Raw genomic sequence first — 18,674 nt, 5'->3', positions numbered from 1 at the left:
ATCGCGATGTAATAGCAAATTCTTCTGCTGGCTGATTTACAAGGAATTGTATGGCAGCTAGATCCTTTACCCTCTAAGAGCAACCAGTATCTAATATCTCCTCACAATTTTAACCCCAAATCACACATTTAGGAAAGGAGAATAAGGGAGATGATCACCAACTAAAGATGCTCTTGATTGTTAAACAAATTCTCCTTGTCAACACCTTAGGAAATGTATAGAGAACAGTATGGAGAATATGCATACTGATGTTAGGGTGGATCTTAAAAGTTTATCTTGCATGTCGATGTCGATGCGACCTAGTTGTGTACGAGAGAAATTGTTAGAAAATCATGGAGCAATTTACGAGTTAAGTCAACTTTTTGCTTTCGAGCTAAGATGAATTTTCTCTCCTTTCTTCATTTGTACACAGGATGGGACTGATGGCATCTTCGTGTTTAGCATAAGGAAAGTTTCGTTGATAGCCTTCGTGTGCTTGGGATGGGAAGACTACAGGCAACGCTACGGTAAAAGTTGATTCATTCATTTTTATAACATAGCAAGTAAATTTGTCTAATCCAATTCAATTGCTTGAGCGTGCTTCATATTCCTATTGTGCACACTCATGACATCAGCAAACAAATCCCTCGAGAAAAAAATTTCCATCGGGTTGAAAACGTTATAAAACAATTGGCTCATACGTTAGCTGTGCGTTCATCGAGATATGAAGCACGCGGGAAGTTTGGAGAGCACGAAAGATGCGTAAGAGCTGCTCGAGGCGTAGCCGAGAGCAACTCTAGCTTCTTGTTAATTATCTTCAGTTTTCTTGCACTCTAATGAAGCTTAAAAATTCAATCGTCTCAACAATCATGTTGTTACTTCCTTTTCAGACATTCGCGCATGCTACGAAAACGAAAACTTCCCGAGCATCTCACCAACAAATCCTGAAAACCGAAAAACAGCAGAAACATATCGCCCTCTGACATATTGTGTGGTAGTGACATTTTTGCTGCTGGAAGTCTTGGTGTGTGCGGTAATATATCTTTGTCTGAAGAGAAAACGCGGGTAAGATCTGATGAGGATGTCTCTCTTTTTGCTTCTGATTACCCGTTTAGTGTCGCGTTAGTACATCTCTTTAGATATAAATATTAACTTGTTGACAGTAGTTGGTTATGGTCAGGGTTAACGTTCCCAATTTGCTTAGCGGTTTTGCATAAAACAATGGTTACCCGTTAAAGGCGCGAGATACTCGACGAGTCAGTTAGTTAACGTTCGCTAGATTTCACGCGGGATCTCGCATTTAAGACATCGTGAAGTGTGATTCTTCCCTCCCTTTTGGCATTCGCAAGTGTGCGATCTCTGATCATGACTGATCGGAAATTATTAAACAGTATGAAATCGGACAAATCTAAGACAATATGTCGAACATATTCAGTTGTTTTACAGCCTCTCGTCTAATAGGCTGCCAAAAAAAAGCTGTTCAAATAAGAGGCGATGTTGTTTCATGTGTACAAATAAAATACAAACTAGGATGAAATTAAATTAGTTATATGTGCGACTTTGTCATTTAAAATCTGTATGTAATGTATTCTCTATAGGCGCACGAAAGAAGAAGAAGAAAACACCGCGGATAGGTATTGGTTCAGAGGTATTTGTTGTTGTAATTATTTTTTATGTCGCTGACGGTGGGTAATTTTGAAATATTTTTGATTAAATGTCGAAAATGGTCCAGAGCTGTTTTAGGTTTATTTTGACTGCACTTTAATTCTGATCGCCTCTAAGAACTCGCGCAAACTGTTCAACCGATCAGAAAAAATTGCTGCTAAATTAGTATGACTAAGCGCGACTTAATCACGAGAACTATCCAGGGTTTAGGTTTGGCGAGACGGTGACGCGAAGGGATCACAATGCCCATACACTTTATGTCATCAGCCGGATATTTGCATTTGTGCGGATTGGCTGTGATGATTGCTTTGGTTTTGCTTTTCTAAAGATATTCGATGGAAAATTGCACCAATCGTAACCATATCTATCTCTGTAGGTAATCCCATCTACCAGCGAGGTGTGCAGGTTTTGGACCTTGAGCCAAGTGACGCATTAAACGCAACTCAAGACTCGTACCAGCCTCTTGTCGAAAACACAAGGGAACCTGGAGCGAGTGAGGACTATCGAAGTCTTGAGAACGAAGTAGGATGTGATGAGAGGAATACCGTTTTTGTAGACCAAACAGGCTACGAAGGTCTTGCTCGGAGCCAGACACATAAATACCAAAGCTTAGCCAAGGTAGGAAAGAAAAAGGTACTCTGCTGCAGCAATCTTATCACGGCTTTTAGCAACATGTACGAGAAGATACCAGGGAACAATTAGTTACCGATAAACTACTCGGTATTTTAAAATTACTCACCGAGAATCTTATGGCATAAAATTCTCGGTGATACCAAGGACTTTTCATGCTATCTAGTTATTGACAAGTGTCATCGCTTCTTAAAACTTGATTCCTGAGTGTTTTTCCATCTTCTTTTTTTTCTTTTCCACAGGACAAGGTATGCAAAACGGATCAAAGAAAATCCGATGACATCGACCCCAAAAACTCGAGAAAGTCTAACACAAGTCGTTCAGAAACTGATCAACGTTTTCCAGTTACTTTCCAGTCCAAAAGAGACCCTCTCGATTCGCTGCGAAATGTGATCAAATCAGCAATTCCACTTCGACCTCACACATCCCCCTTCTCCCCTAATAACCACCAAGAAGGCGATTCAACTCCTTTCGATCAGTCTACAAATGCGCCATTGTACTATCTCTTAGAGAGCCCAGGGAACACCGCTGGAAAGGGACCTGCCTGCACCGACACGTACCCAAAAGAATCCAACTTGGTTCCTCTGCAAATGCGAGGCGTTATCGAAGAACTTAAGGCTGGTACTACCTGCAGGAGTGTCGAGTTTGACAGCACGAAAGAGGAGCCAATGTATCACGTCCTCGAGGGGCCAAATCCTACACCAGACCGCATGCGTAATGTCATTGGGGAGCTAAAAAGTCTCAACAAAGCTGGCCAAAGAAGAGAATCGTCAAATGAATGTAACACAGCTCGTCCAGATGATGTCTTTGTAGACCCAAGAGACTCAGAAGATGAAAATGAAGGGTACAAAGATCCGTAGCGAGCTTTTCTACAGAACGTAAGAGCAAATGAAAGGCCAACGCTCAAAACGACGGCCAATTTACATCACCAACTCAGTTAATAAAACCAAATCATCATGTTATACCCCAGAGCTACTCAGCAATACAGTTTCTCCAGAAACTAACCCCGTTTTCTGGAGTTCAAGTGGAGATTTTCCATCACAACACCTCTCGAAAGCAAGAGCTACGTTCGCGTTAGGTTCGAATGATGAGATAAAGTCGCTTACAATATATCAATTAGTTTATCCTACGGTAAAATATGAGTGTCACACAAAAATACAAGACATGAATGAGATAAAACACAAAAAAATATTGATCATATTACTGTAAATTTCCTAAGAAGTACATTAATGGCGAGTCATTCAATTTTTTTTAAATAACTCGATATCAAATTGCTGCAACATTTAAATTGTAAAATTGTGGAGTACTGTGTATCCTTCACAAATGTTATCATATATCATTTAAATATAACTATTTCCCTGAAAGAAGTTTATATTGAGTGCTAACTATAAGTATCGAGGCAAAAAGGACATTTCAATTGCCCCCGTGTAGAATAAAAAATTACACTTCATTTTATGCTTTTCCCCAAATTTGAAAATGTTCTTTTTGCTCTTTTACATCCTCAATCCATTTTTATGACATATCTCCCTCAATAAATCTCGCCTTATTTCAGCCATTTTTGTTTTGAGAAAGTCTTATCGAGGTATTACAACAAATGCACATTTCCATCTATCCCATCTTTCATCGAGCGACCTCGCATCTGTACGTCCACGTCATAGTGTCCGCGTGCTGATTTGATCACGTGATGTTCACGTGAGGCTCACGTCGATACTGGTGTGAGATTCCGTTTTTTCGCCTGTTCTTGAAGTTTGTTTTTCACAGAGTCAATTCCAAGAATCTGGGAGAAAAAGATTTGGAAATAAATCATTTGGAAATGATACGAAAAAAAAGGTATGCAAATTATCGTTTTATTTCAATCATAGGCTAAGGTACTTTCTAGTGGTTATTTACGTCACAGTTTTAATCTTGTACATAACCATGTACGTCATGATCAGTGGGCTCCATCAAGTCTTTATGCAATCCAAGAAAATCTTTTCCATCCCTTCCCGTCTTGTTGTTGCTTTAAAGTTTATTATTTTAACCAATGGGCTTTTCCTTATTAATTTTTCGTTGTTTGTTTGCAATTTTCTCTATCACACGAAACAACTGATTTTAGTTCCCTCTCAGATAACGGCAACTTTGTGTGTCATTTCGTGGCTCCTTCAATGAACTAATTCCTTGATTCTTCGTCTCCTTAAAGCCATGGTCGGCTGGGCCATTTTGTTCATTGATGTCGAAAAGAACCCTGGGATTGCAACGGGATTGCTCTACTTCGCTCTGTGATTCGTTTAGACTGAACCAAGCTAATTTTTTAGTTTTAAACATGTCAAATTTACTTCAATTTTTTAACTTGGCTTTTAGTTGTTTTACTTGTTTCTTTGTTTGTTTTTTTAGCCTGTTGCGAGCTCTCAAGCTGGGAACAGCAAAAGAGAGGCTTAGGCAAACGGCGGTCGCCGTTTTAAAGTGCAAGCTGTCTCTGTCCGAGCCCCCGCCTCTCTTCAAGCGACCGCTGTCTTGTTCTTATCCACTCTCTTTGCAAATTAATTATTCAAACACTTTATAGCTTTAATGTTTACTCTGGAATTAAGTGCTGACTGCAGAACAGTCCTAATAAGATCAAAAGACAGCTTTATTAAACATGTCATGGCTATCCATGTGGGACAACCCCCACACCTCCAACCCTATATTACTCGCTTAAGCAGTAGCGGACTGTTCTGCAGGTAAGTGCGCGTGCGTGAAGTTTAAGTTGCAGGTGAAATGATATGCAGGTTGTTTTCAGAATTATGTTACCTGCCTCCTTCAGAGTCGGCCTGCTCAGACCTCAGCTCGTTGAGTACAGCCTAACGTTAAATTTTTAGAGTTTGATTGTATTAATTTTAAAGAAATGAAGAGCTGCGCTTTAGTATGGTTAAATCATTTGTTAGACGAACCGCCTTTGCCAGAAGTGTTCTAGATACACTTAGATGCACTCAACCAGTCAGTAAAACTAAATTCTGTTTCATTTTAAAGACAGTTCTATTCAAAATTACCGGTACTTAGACTTGACTAACAACATCGTACGTTTATAGGCGTAACATATAAGTATTTTTATACCAACTTTAAATTGATAACAGGTTTATGTGCTTAGTAAGGTAGGTTTTGACGTCGTTTTTACGTTTATGCTGAATGAACTGCTATTTATTTTAAGGAGCGGTGGTATTTCTTTCCTAAAAGCGGTTCGCTTTAGAATGATTTTAAGCCTTACGAAATATTTCGTACCGAAGGAATTGGAACGGAGCTAATTACTTCTTTCAAAACTTGTTCTGGAAATGTTCTTATGGGGAAGATGGTACTATGTAACTTACTCGCCAGTTATATTTAGAGGGGGCACTTCATGTAAACTTATTAAAGAGAGAGAAAGATGATAAACATTTGTCAAAAGTGATACAAGGAAACATCTGAGTCTCCCCTAAGGAACAGAACCAAACACCTTCTGATATCGTAGTAGAATGCTCGAAGGAAACGTCCTGCATACTTCCAAACCAGGAAATACATATCGAAAGCATTCTGTCAGGAAAATTTATTATCAGAATTTTTTTTTTCAGATCAAGACATACCTGCCAATTCAAGATGGCGGTTTTCCGTTTGTCAGCTTTACTTGGCAAGCTGCTCTTTTTGATCACCATTAATCCCCTTCGCCTTTCTTTGCTTCCTTCCGATGCCATGTTAACAGAGTAGTCATCCTGTAGCCTTTTCAGCTCCAATGGGCTCACTGAACGTTCTAATACCATGATAATCTGTGCCCACTAAAAAACAAAACCACAGATCTCTCTCATCGGTATGTTCAATATATATGCACACTGCGATTGTTCATCCTGTACTATACTTCTCAGTTCACAAACATTTCAAGCTGTTTTTGCGCCACAATCTCTCGTTATCTGTCGTTAATTCTTCTTAACTTCAGTGTGGGAAAACGAAAGTTTTCTTAAGTTTATATGACGTGCTAACAATTAGACGAAGACTTCCAATTTGATCCATTTTTCTTCTGCAGTGCGTCATTCATTAGAAGCCCTTTCGCGCGCCTAGAAGTTATTTCCCGAACCCGTCAGACACGCAGTAGTAATAAAATAATTTTGTGTATTGGGTTGGGTTGTATTGTAATTTAGGGATCCTTTTTAATCCTCGAACTTTGATAACATACCCTTTAGGTACTACTTTGCTTCTCTTAATACTTTAACCCCTTGCAGTGACCAGCATCTAATTTCTCCTCACAATATCACCCCTAAATTACACATTAGGGTCACAAGAATGAGGGAAATGATCACCAACTAAAGAAATTCTTGATTGTTAAACAAATTCTCCTTGTCAGCACCTTCAGAAATGTATAGAGAACAGTATGGAGAATATGCATATTAACGCTTGGGTGCAAAGGACAATCGCACCCGGATTTTAACTCGGATTCGGTGGAATGTCTTAAGTAATAAGGAACTACAATGAGTTTAGGTCGCAGGACTTTGCAATTGACTTTATAAATAGACTTATGTCACCTTCTCCGCAAATCAGAAGCAAATACATTGGTTTTTGGCGAGGTCGATTGAAGAGGATTTGCCTTGTGAACATACAAACTAATTATCAGTTGAAAGATCTTAAATCTCACCTGCCTTCTCCATTCTTTGGCCGAACGGTCTGAAATCTACCACACCAAAAGTAAACAAAATTTAATTTAAAGAGAAAAACAAGAAACAAAATGGTAACAACAATAACAACAAAAACCAGAAACAAAGTTGAGCCTAATAACTTCCCAAGCTTATCGCTGTTTCCATGGTATGTACTGATGAAGGGTTTTGGAATTCCCTCTGGATAGAATCGTAGTCCATCATATGTTATCCCCCTGAATTTTGTTAGGCTTCCCCTTAGTGTTTTGTGAGGTTTTCCTACAGCATTTTGTTATGGGTGCCCCCCCCCCGGGATTTTTTCACGTTATTCCACAGCATTAAGTCAGGTTTCCCTAAAGCATTTGTCAGGATTTCCCGCGGCATTTTGTCAGGTTTCCCTACAGTATTTTGTTAAGGGTTCCCTCGGTATTTTATCACGTCATCCCGTCATTTTGGCTGGTTTCTTACCAGCATTTTTTGCAGGCTTTCCCTTGGCATTTTCTCAGGTTTCCGTGACAAATTGCCACTACCCACTTACACTCCTGGGTGAAGACAGAGGCACTACGAGGGTAAGTTAACTTTCAGAACTTGACATCTCTCCAATCAATCAAGGCTCAAAATGCAAACTCCTCAAGGATTTGTCAGACTCGTGTGTTCCGTCAGACGGTTCTTTACTTACATTCTGATACGTGTTTGCCATCATGGCAATCAACATGTTCATGAGTAAAACCGTGACGAACAACATGAAGTAGAAAAATAAAAGCTTGGCCAGTGTGGGATGCCGGGACTTCTCGAACGTGAAGAACTGGGGAGAGACAAAAGATCAGAAGTCAGCAATTATGGACACATAACTACCATTTTGAAATTTTCTGCGACATCAGTCAAAGCTAAGGAACAATGGGTGTATGAGGGAACAAAAATGCACTTCCGCAAAACAACATTTTGTGAACTCACTAATTGCTTCGTAAAAATACTACCGGAACAAAAAAATATTATCAGGACATGACAAAACCGAAAAATTTTCAATCGGCAAAAGAGAGATGTTTTTCGGAGAGTGACTATGGAGTACTATGAAAGGATAAATTATGAGTTTCGCTGAGAGGAGAACGTATGACCCAATCAAAACGTCGAATGTTCGACCACTGAGATATGGACACTTGTGCTAACTTCGATGTAAGCCATTAAATTGGATTCATGTTACGAGCTTTCTGCATTCTGTTAGGATTTCACCGTTAATGTGTTGCATTTGTGCAGTGGTGTGAAAGGGGATGGCTTACTCTATACGTAGTTATAAAAATGAATAATATTTATTAGGTAACGACGCATCGCAACTTACGTCAAACTCGCCAAATGTCATGCGCATCAGCGTCATGATGGTAAATCCTTCGTTCGTGAATCCGTTCACCCCTTTCATCACGTGTGAGAAGGCTTCGAAAAAAAAGATAAGAGGGTCTTAAAAAAACTAGTCACCAGTTTTAATTACAATGAAATGAAAACATGTATCGTTGAGAGTTACCCAAATACGGTCTTCATTACGAAATGTACTCCTTCTTAACTGATACTGGTTTTAAACATTTATAGAGATAAATTTCCACCGATTTCACCGACACTTTTGGTATATACCACACAGAAACAAAATTAGTTTATTGCTGTCGATGTATCGAAAAATGTTCGCAAATTATCATTTTCTTGAAGCGCAATTTGAAGGCAAAGCATTTTTTTCCATTTTTGACGCTTTTTCATAGAAGCCATGACCATAGTCATCTTCTATGTGACTACGCGTCGTATATCGCTGACGAAGTTGTTTTACCTTGTGCAAGCCCCACCACGTAGATAATATAAATGATGAAGAACCTGGTCATATCTCCAGCGCACATCCTGTATATCATGTCTACAAAAGGACCGATTGCTCCAAACCCCCTGCAAATTAAGTGACAGACAGGAGTGTTTTCTGGAACATTGCCATAAATGTTGCATTCACTTTAAGTTATCAACAATCAACAGACGGTGCCCTCCTAACCTTAAAAGTCTTTAATGAAAGATGGGTGCACACCCCCCTCCCCAACGGAATTCTTCTCCATCACAAATAGAGCGCTTTTCGACTGAGTGTCGTAAAACCAAAACCAAGGTAAAAACAACGGCCAATCAGAAAAAAGAAAAATATATTTAAGAGCCAATAAGATCACATAGTAAAAACAGGCAAGCTTTGTCCGCTAAATGGCGGGAAAACGCGGGCGACCAAGTCGTCATTGGTTTTAGTGTTGCATCTGATTGGTGGAGAGAGTGGCGTTAGTTTTCTGACCCAATCACAGAACGAGGTAAAGCAAAACCAATGCAATCTCAAATCTCTTTCAACATCCAATTGGAAATTGCTTTAAATTGTGTACTTAGTAGTTTTTCCCCAGCATGCAAAGCTAATTGTGACTCACCTGCAGAAAAACAGCAGGTAGCACCAGGCCATAGGAGCAGCAAGAATTAACATAGTAGTCTCGGCCTGGTGTTCTCCGAGGTAACGGCATGGTAACGCAAGGATAACGAGAACACAGGATACTAAAAAGATCGCTTTGCCTGGTGCGTCACGCTGCAAAAGATGTTTGCATGACATTAAATAAGGAACCTCTGTTGCAAAGAATTTCTTCATCAAGTTCTTAATATATCAGTCTTATTTGGTTATGAAGATAGCCATTTCGCGACAGTGAATGAAGAATGTTGGACCACTACGGTGTCTTTTGCACTTTAAATGCTATGTTTAAACAATTTTTGAGGGAAATGATTGGCGGATTGGTGGATCATACGTCTAGTTTGTTCTGATTGGATCAGCCACTATGGAATATGAATCATTATAGTCTGGCTAAAGCGAACGAAGAGAAAAAAGCGTCAGTTTTCGTAAGGATGTTGAAGACTCTTTTCTTTTGTATCCTAAAATGCGCATTTTTATTAACTTTCATATCATGGGGTACCTTGAGAACTTTTGGTACAAAGCCTCGTACCAATCCACCAATCATTTAGAGAAAATTTTCAACTGAGTGTCGAAAGAAATCTGGAATTGCTTTGCTGTTTTTCAAATTTACTCTGTGATTTGTCCAGAAAATTCGCGCCATCTTCTCAACCAATCAGTTGCAAAACTAAAAACGATCGCGATTTAGTCATGTACGTTTTCCCGCCCTTCCAGCAGTTTGCCTGTTTTCACTTTGAGCTCTCATTGGCTAATTATAGAGTGAACCTCTCTTCTGATTGGTCTCAGGGACGACTTTGTTTTGGGTGTTCTGACACTTCAATTGAAAACCGCTCTATCATACATGGATTAATAATTTATAGATGAATAATATTTTCAATTAGATCAGCGGGACTATCATTAGTATTTTCATACCAAAGTTTTCATCTGTGCTTGAACTCCTTGAGTTATCAACACATCCTTGATTTCCAGCACCAAGTAGATAAACGCACCAAGAACTGTGAAGCCTTCAGCAACAACGCGAAACTAAGAATGCGAATGCGAGGATAAAAAGTGCTTAATTAACCAGAAAAACTGTATCAATGTTTACTAGCCTGTTTTCAAGGCTCTCCGTTTTTAAACAGAGGAAGCTGGGAAAAGAAGGCGAAAAAGAAAAAAATTTTATGGATTCTATTTCACAACAGTACGTTTTGCCAATTCCCATGAGGAAACTTACTCTATCAGTACCAGTCTCTATTCTCTTGGGATCAAGATGTCGTGGACGAAGATAAATGGCCAAACTGAAAACCACAAGATAAAGCACCGCGAATAACAATCGCCTGTAGAACTTGCCCTGCGATGAAAACGGAAATCATCAGAGTTCATTAATTGCTAAAGACAGTTGAAGGGGCTGTTGTGTTACTCTGTGTTCAAGTTCTCTCTTCTCCCACATCATTTCCCAATTCAAGAAGCCTGTGTAAAATTAACGAAATTTTTTGTCTGCATAAGCAAAGGTCCCCTCGATTGAATTCAGCGTTCTTACCTTCGCAAAAGCTTTCCATTTTTCTTCCAAAAGGCGATATATGATACCGCTGTTCAGCATGTCCAAATGATTGTCCTTCTTTCCATTTAGTGTAATAAGTAATGCTGAGTCATCACCTAAAAAAGACACATCGAATAAAACAGAACATGCTAAACTCATTCTGTCTGTGCTAATGCTATTAAGAAGTGGGGAGAGAGGAAAACGGTGCGTCTCCCCATGTGACGTCTTGCGGTGACGTCAAGACTCACAGTAGGTATCAGACTCGGCTGAGGCGACAGAGCTCGAGGATTAGGCGAAATTTGAAGGTAAGACGGAAATAAAAGCCGAATCATGATGGAGAGAACACAATGTAAGTAAGCCCTAATATCGTTTCATCAATTTTCGATTGAACGTGTTTAGTAATCCTGCTTCGCTTCTAGTTTGCTTCACTGCGTTTTGTGATTGATCCAGGTACTAGGAAACCCGTACCACTTTCTTAACCAATCAGATTCAAAACTGAAACCAAACACGACTCAGTCCCTTGCGAGCGTTACACCTTCGTCATTCGCTCTGACGAAGGGCTATCGCTCGAAACGTCTGCTTTTAAACTCTTTACGGTGGCCAATTTACGTTATCAACTCAGTTGACAATACTAAATTACCCTGTTATACTCTTCCGCCGACGCAGCACCACATTTTCTTTAGAAACTTACCCCCTTTATTCACAAGTTTTATCTGACTTACCAGATTTACCATTCTTGTCAATGGAATCCAAACCCTCCAGCGGATATCCCGAACATGTCATGCGTCCATACGTCCAGTATTCCTTTCATAAATTAATTCATACGAGAGTTAAGATCGATTAAAAGCTGCAAACTATTATTAATAATGATAATCCTGTAACACTAACTTAGTCCAGTTGTTAGTAAAAATTTAGCGTAGAATTCTTAAAGTTTAGCCCTCTAACGCCTAAGAATAACTACCATCCAATTTCTTCACCCCTGAGTCAAACATAAGGGTTACGAGAATAAAAGAAATGATCACCAACTAAAGAAACTCTTGATTGTTAAACAAATTCTCCTGGTCAGCACCTTTGGAAATTTATAGAGAACAGAGTAGAGAATCTGCAAATTGATTTTGGGGTGTAAAGGACTAAATTTCACCAGTTGTAAATCCAGGATAACTTACTATGCTTTGATGCTCGAGAATTACATAAAATATTTCCTTTCGTCCCAATTTAGCAGCAAGTGTCAGGGGGGAAAGTCCTTGGCCATTTTTTATGAACGTATTGCCGGGGATCACGTGCTTCCTTCGCGTAGCGTGAAGAAACATTTCCTATAAAAGAAATGTAAGTTTACTGTATCACTTGGTACCATTTGGTATAATCGGTGACTAAACGCGTCCGAAGCCTCACCGATAAAAACTTAATCTAACCTTACAGATCCAACTTGAGAAATAGAATGGCGGATTAAAAAACAGTGGTTTTGTTTCATTTTCTGATCATTCATTGTTTAAACTTTAAAACTTTTTATCTGTCCGTCTTGAATGTTACAACTATAGACATATAGACTGTGCTACGAGATTTTCATTCATTCACATAGCGTAGTTAGAACGAACCAGCTGAAATTCTGAGATTGATTTAATCAATAAAATAACAAAACTTTCTTCTTTGGTAACATTTGTTCCGTGTAGAAATATGAAGAACGTCTGCCCCCGGGTCCAGTCACTCAAAGGCGGATAACGCTATCTATATTTATAACCAGTAAATCGCTATCCAGCGGATAAGTGTTAACAAAAAGTGCCACGCTATCCGCCGGATACAGAATTATCCAGCTGCAAATAGCGTTAACCACCCATTGAGGAACCAGATCCTAACGGTGAAAAAACTAAATTATAAACTAACTTACTATTTTGTTGTGTATGACGCACAAGTGTAGCACTGTGTTGCCAAAGGTGTCTTGCTTGTTGGGATCTGCGCCATTCCTTACAAGGTAATCGTACATGTCCTCTCTCTCGAAACATGCGGCAAAGGCTGCTGGGTACTCGCCGTAGTAAGCATAACCTGTCGGTTGAAAACATTTTTGAACGTTTGAGACGTGAAAAGGGAGGCATTGACAGCAAGTTTCGTAAGAGACCGTAACTAGCCATTCTTAAGCGCACTTTTTAGAACGATTGATACACCTTCGTTATAGAAGCCCATACCAGTCTTCTGTGCAACTGAGACGATCAAAAAATTAATAGAACAAGCTCTAAATCTCCAAGACTTCCGCTGTTGTTTGCTCGCCAAATTGTTCATACCATTTTCAGATTAAAAGCCCCAAAAACCTGACCGTTTGAGACGGTCTGTACGTCTATAGCTTTATTAAGGGGAACTTTCTTCCTCAAGGGGAGGGTGGGGAGTTCTTTTCACTCACCATCATAATCTGTATCTGTTTTCATTTTATCCTTGCAATCTTCTGGCATGAAAAATCTCCCTCGTGCGCGTGCGTGAACATCAGCACTGCATTTCTCAATCAGAAGCTTTAGTGACTCCAGATCTCCATTTACTATTGCGATGTGAACAGACGTTTCACCTAAAATAAGAAAGCAAAATATTTTTATCAATGCCTCCTTCCTCTTAATTTTCCTATGAAAACTCTGGTGAAAAAAAAAATTGGCAATGGAAGGGCTGGGCTGATGGCAAAGGGTTTATGGACATTTTGTCCCATAGTAATTCCACCCGTTACCACCTTCGCGAGTTCGCCCCCTGAAATAAAACAAGTTCGCCTTCAACTTTTCCAGCTCGCCCCCAAATTTTAAACTAGGTCCTTATGGCAGCTAATGTTCCTTTCTCGATGGGGCGAACCAAGTAAGCCTCTAGATACCTTGAAAAAGTATGTAATTAAAAGCCAGGGTTTGAATATGTCATAATCCTGATCGCACGCTTTATGTAAGTTGGTTGGGTTAGGTGTCCTACCGAGAACTTTTTCAATGCACTGCTTGGAACTTTCGCCGAGTTTCTTTAGCGTACTTTTACGCCATAAATTTCAAGTTTCATTTCAATTCTCTGTTCTGTTTAGAGTCTCTTAAAAAGGCTCCTTATTACAGAATAGCCCCTGAGCTGAGAGAAAAATGATCGAATAGAACTTCTTTCCTTACCACGGTATTCATGGCCTTCGTATTGGTCCAGTGCCATTGCAGGATACAATTCCAACAGAGCATGCGCCATCTCTGTCATAGTCTTATTGTTCGTAAGGAAGCACAGGTGCAGCGCTGTTTCCCCCAGTGTCCCACGGTGTGCCAAAGACCAGCAAGCTTTACGAGGTGCGTGAAGTGAATCATCGCGACTTTCGGTTGTCCTGTGTCTTTCGGGCTGAGAAGTAGTAAACATAGTTGAGATCAATGTTAGTGAAAGTCTGATATTAGCAACCTTCACCTTAAAAGGATAGAGCGCAAGAACGAAGAAACAAAAGAACCGAAAAGAAACGCCAGGAAAAGCATAGTCAACAGATACATCATTCGAAATAAGAGCGATACAGGCCAGAAGCTAACAGGATGTAGAGTACCACAGACTGGCCACAGCAATCTTGGGTAAGATACTTTGAAAGATGGAATATAGCAGCGTGCTTTACAGACAGTGAAAGACAGAGACCCCAGCCAGTCGTCTAACTCTTCATTGTTTAATTAGGAGACAAAAACGTGAACGGTCACAATTTATGAAGAATCGCGAGATGTTTCATAACTATACCTCTGAGTTCTGCCATTCCTTGAGTTCTTCAGCAGTAAGTACTTTTCCTTCTCCTTGTTCATATAAGTAAGGTAATAGAATTTTTTCATCCTGAAGCTTTTTCACAAACCCTAACTTGCCGCTTTCCTTCCAGACTTTTACAAATTCGGTGCTGCCCCCTAGGCCTTTGAGGTCCACAAACGTGTAAAGTTTGTTTTCAAGTTTTCCTCGTGTTTGGGCCTTCCATGCCTCATCTTGGTCCTCCCTCAGGAGGGACCTTGTTCCAAGCGCCTTTTGAGCGCAGTTGCCCATGACCCCTTTAAATTAGGACCTCTACCTATGAGATAAAATAATTGGCTGTTAGTGGTCGAGAAATCAGCGTACACCTTCTTTCGTGACAATGAAAGACAACGTAGTAATCACGTGTTTTTTTAGCTCTAGGCCCGCTTTCCGCCGTTTTCTTGAGACCGCTCCTCAATCCTTCTGAGAAGGAAGTGCCGTGACTTCGAGGGGAGGGAGAGGCGGTGAGCGCAAGCTCTTTTCCCGAACGGCGGACGGTAATCGAGACACTTTACCCAAAGGTTACGAATAAAGAGCATGATTTGTGGGAAATATCGAAGTCCCTTCTCGTTTGATAAACATATCAGTTTCATTATAAAAACCGCGACCAAAACCAGTTGTTTACCCAACGCCCTCAGAAAGGTTCCGCGCACAAAAAAATATAATTAAGTCTGCTTTTGCTTCATCATGTTTCATGAGGCTTTTTCAGACACTTCTCCTTCACCAGCGCTCAATGTGTTCCAAGGGGCTTAATAAGGACGAGACTGAATACGTGCATGCATATGGCGTGAAATTGATCTGTCATGCTTCTTTGCGCAAATCTTCCATTGTTTTGTTGAGCTTTGGAGAAGTATGAATTTTAAAGGCTTTTAAGGTGTTTAACAGCGGCCAGTCTCTCATTAAATAGCAGCCCTATTTCCGATTGTTTCGGATATGAAAATAATTTCCGATTTGTTTACTTGTCACAGGTTCTCATTTAAGTACTTGGTTGCTTAGCAACTATTGAACCATGTGACTTACAATCTTCAACAAAGAACAGGAATATATTAAAGTTCACACGGCAACCAGGTGGACAATCAGACATAGTTTGAAGCTACACTGGTTTGCAGATTTAATGAATGTAACCGAAGAAGTTACAATTCATAGACCCAACGTTTCGACACTCCTGTCTAGTGCCTTCATCAGGGGTGATCTAAACGCTGCAACAAGAGGTCCTTTTATATGATCACTAATTAGCGGCCTTTTTTTCTGACGAGGTGTAAATAGGCGTCAGGAAGCAGACCGCCATCGTCACGATTTAAAGGAGCGTGGGCGGAGTTAATGTGCCAAGCCTCCAAACAAAGGCGCTGGTGGTAACGCCGATTAGTAGTGATAATTTTAGAATTATCCCACCCAATTGTATGGTTGGTTAGGCAAGTATGCTCCGATAAAGCTGAATCTTCCTTTTTGCAAAGAAAAACCGCTTTTTGGTGCTCTTTTAACCGTGTACCAAACTGGCGTTTGGTCTGTCCGATGTATTCGTTATCACAGTCATTGCAAGGAATAGAATAAATGGCGTCGGTTCGTTGTTCTTTCGTGACAGGATCCTTAGGTTTGGCGAAAATATGCCCCAAAGTCTGAAAAGGTTTTTGAGCAACTTTAACGTTGTGGCTATTCAAAATTCTCTTGATGGGTTCAGTAACACCCTGTATGTAAGGAATAACAGCAAAACCAGTCGCTGGTTCCCTTTCATCAAGAGCGTTACTATTTGTAACTGGTTTTTGGCAGTTACGAAGAAAAGTTTTTGTATAGCCATTTGCCTTTAGGACATTGGAAACATATTTCCTCTCCTCAGCCTTCGAATCGAGTGATGATGAATTTTGAATAGCCACAACGTTAAAGTTGCTCAAAAACCTTTTCAGACTTTGGGGCATATTTTCGCCAAACCTAAGGATCCTGTCACGAAAGAACAACGAACCGACGCCATTTATTCTATTCCTTGCAATGACTGTGATAACGAATACATCGGACAGACCAAACGCCAGTTTGGTACACGGTTAAAAGAGCACCAAAAAGCGGTTTTTCTTTGCAAAAAGGAAAATTCAGCTTTATCGGAGCATACTTGCCTAACCAACCATACAATTGGGTGGGATAATTCTAAAATTATCACTACTAATCGGCGTTACCACCAGCGCCTTTGTTTGGAGGCTTGGCACATTAACTCCGCCCACGCTCCTTTAAATCGTGACGATGGCGGTCTGCTTCCTGACGCCTATTTACACCTCGTCAGAAAAAAGGCCGCTAATTAGTGATCATATAAAAGGACCTCTTGTTGCAGCGTTTAAATCACCCCTGATGAAGGCACTAGACAGGAGTGTCGAAACGTTGGGTCTATGAATTGTAACTTCTTCGGTTACATTCATTAAATCTGCAAACCAGTGTAGCTTCAAACTATGAAAGAACAGGAAGTTTGAGAATATTAGCGAAATGTTAGACTTCATTCACTTTGGATTAGAGCGTTCATTTGTTGGATCTACGTAAATAAATGAATGTAATTTTGTTAATCTGTGGTTCTGTTTGCTTTTGCATTAGTTGTAACAATTTGCTGGTGTATGCGTATGTCAAGATTTAAGCCATCTGTCTTTTAAACCCGATCTCCGTGTAACGCAATCAAACACATTTGTTAGATTATCAGATTGCGCAAAGCACGAATTTTCGGTCGTTCAGCAATAAATATCATCGAGGCAACGAGTCGCTATTGACAGAATCGGAGTAAACCTCAATTGAGACTTGAATTGAAAACTCAGATCTTTCAGGTCTTCGTTATAGCTGTTAATAGATGGCCTGAAATGCAAATTGTAGACTATCTTAACTTGTTAGTTGTGCTGTAAAAACTTGGCCTGCAGAGAGACAGAATCATTGCGTATTCAAAGTCCTATATGTCCAGCGATGGAGGAAATTGAAGCTGTTGACAACTGGACACGGATGTTAACCTTCAAAACAGGAATTATTTCTTTCGAGAAAGCAATTGAAACTGTCAATAAATAGAGTCTAAATAAATAGAGTCTAAATAAATAGAGTCTACAGGTTTATCCCTGGATGTGTATTCGTAGAAACCCTGACTTGAGGAGGGACGACTTCAAAGTTCTATACCAGTAATGGACAATATATGAAAAATCTGCCAGTAAATTAACTTAATCATCGAGTGTACAATCAATATAAATCAATACTTACGGTCTTAGCTATCGACCAGGTTTCCTTTCTGTTGTCAGAGACCACTCAAATGAAAGTAAATGAATTTTGCTCATTTTCTCACGCTTTAGGACTTTTAAGCCACGCTCAGTTCGATAAATTCTTAGCATGCTGATCCTGTTTGATAGGCCATGTTGGCGGCCAAAAATATGCAAAATTTTGTGGATGTCTTATGAATAAGTAATAGCTTGCGTTACATTTGCATTTTCTTTGTGTGAACGGAGAGCATTTACGTCAGAGTCACAGCTTCCTTCTGAACATAATCGGGGTCAAACAAAGCCAAACCTTTCAATTAGGAAAGAGAAAGTGTCCCAGGTCGTCGTTGATTGACTACAGATAATGGGTTTGGAGGAAACTAGCATGAGATTTCCAGATCTAGCTGAACCTCCCAGAGTGGAAATCGCTCTCTAGGTTTAAGGGTTCACTGACCTCATGTGAGCACATAGCCTCTTGAAAACATTTGTGATGGAGGAATTGTAACAAAAGTTCTGCTACTGTTTTAATAACCGTCAACAACAGCAATAACAACATCGAAACAAACAAACAAACAACAACAACACGATCCAAAAACAACGACAAAAAATTATTTTTTCTTTTCTGAGATGCCAAAGAATCACATCCCGGTCACATCTCACACTTTTGTTGGTTTTCAATTTTAAATGAATTTTGTGAACTTACAGACGCATTTTTCGTTATTTGCACGAGTTACTCTTTAAACATTGATTGAGGAGCACCATCGGCTTTGCGGGGGAAGGACAAAGGAATCCCAATTGTCCAAAAAAAGTGGCATTATGGAAGATGCTCCCTAAGGAGAGAAGAGGGGAGGGGAGGGGAG

The 18,674-nt window shown here is 39.9% G+C and overlaps 2 protein-coding genes across 3 annotated transcripts in view; one reads left to right on the top strand and one right to left on the bottom strand.

Moving 5' to 3' along the window:
- LOC131772875 (uncharacterized) overlaps window positions 1-3,346 on the top strand; it is a 4,498-nt gene extending 1,152 nt beyond the window's left edge. Inside the window, exons 3-7 of one of the 2 annotated variants that reach the window (XM_059088835.2) lie at window positions 413-506; window positions 870-1,044; window positions 1,578-1,609; window positions 2,021-2,262; window positions 2,517-3,346. In XM_059088835.2, the coding sequence (XP_058944818.2) occupies window positions 413-506; window positions 870-1,044; window positions 1,578-1,609; window positions 2,021-2,262; window positions 2,517-3,134 (1,161 nt within the window). In that variant the 3' untranslated portion in view covers window positions 3,135-3,346. Of the gene's footprint in view, window positions 1-412; window positions 507-869; window positions 1,045-1,577; window positions 1,628-2,020; window positions 2,263-2,516 lie in introns of both variants that reach the window. The other variant, XM_066158514.1, reaches the window with a different exon arrangement.
- A 168-nt stretch (window positions 3,347-3,514) lies between these two features.
- On the bottom strand, window positions 3,515-18,017 carry LOC131772874 (transient receptor potential cation channel subfamily V member 6). The gene is made up of 17 exons (XM_059088834.2): window positions 17,822-18,017; window positions 14,570-14,885; window positions 13,981-14,194; window positions 13,257-13,415; window positions 12,750-12,904; window positions 12,031-12,177; window positions 11,587-11,668; window positions 10,865-10,980; window positions 10,559-10,675; window positions 10,258-10,368; window positions 9,317-9,468; window positions 8,698-8,807; window positions 8,224-8,315; window positions 7,567-7,692; window positions 6,890-6,925; window positions 5,850-6,038; window positions 3,515-4,051 (listed from the first exon to the last, which is right to left on the bottom strand). The coding sequence occupies exons 2-17, from the start codon at window positions 14,858-14,860 to the stop codon at window positions 3,974-3,976; spliced, it is 2,175 nt and encodes a 724-aa protein (XP_058944817.2). The 5' UTR covers window positions 14,861-14,885; window positions 17,822-18,017; the 3' UTR covers window positions 3,515-3,973.
- Window positions 18,018-18,674: the final 657 nt, after the last annotated feature.

This window comes from Pocillopora verrucosa, chromosome 11 (genome assembly GCF_036669915.1).
Source record: "Pocillopora verrucosa isolate sample1 chromosome 11, ASM3666991v2, whole genome shotgun sequence".
In the NCBI taxonomy this organism is placed as follows: Eukaryota; Metazoa; Cnidaria; class Anthozoa; order Scleractinia; family Pocilloporidae; genus Pocillopora; species Pocillopora verrucosa.
The sequence above is the reverse complement of the archived record's forward strand: the minus strand, read 5'-3'. Positions and strand labels throughout refer to the sequence as shown.

Coding starts and splice junctions, on each gene's coding strand:
- LOC131772874 (XM_059088834.2), bottom strand. CDS start 14,860: ATGGGCAACTGCGCTCAAAAGGCGCTTGGAACAAGGTCCCTCCTGAGG. Junction 12,178..12,749: donor GCGTCATACACAACAAAATA/GTAAGTTAGTTT, acceptor TTTCTTTTATAG/GAAATGTTTCTTCACGCTAC. Junction 10,676..10,864: donor AATGGAAAGCTTTTGCGAAG/GTAAGAACGCTG, acceptor TTTTCATCGCAG/GGCAAGTTCTACAGGCGATT.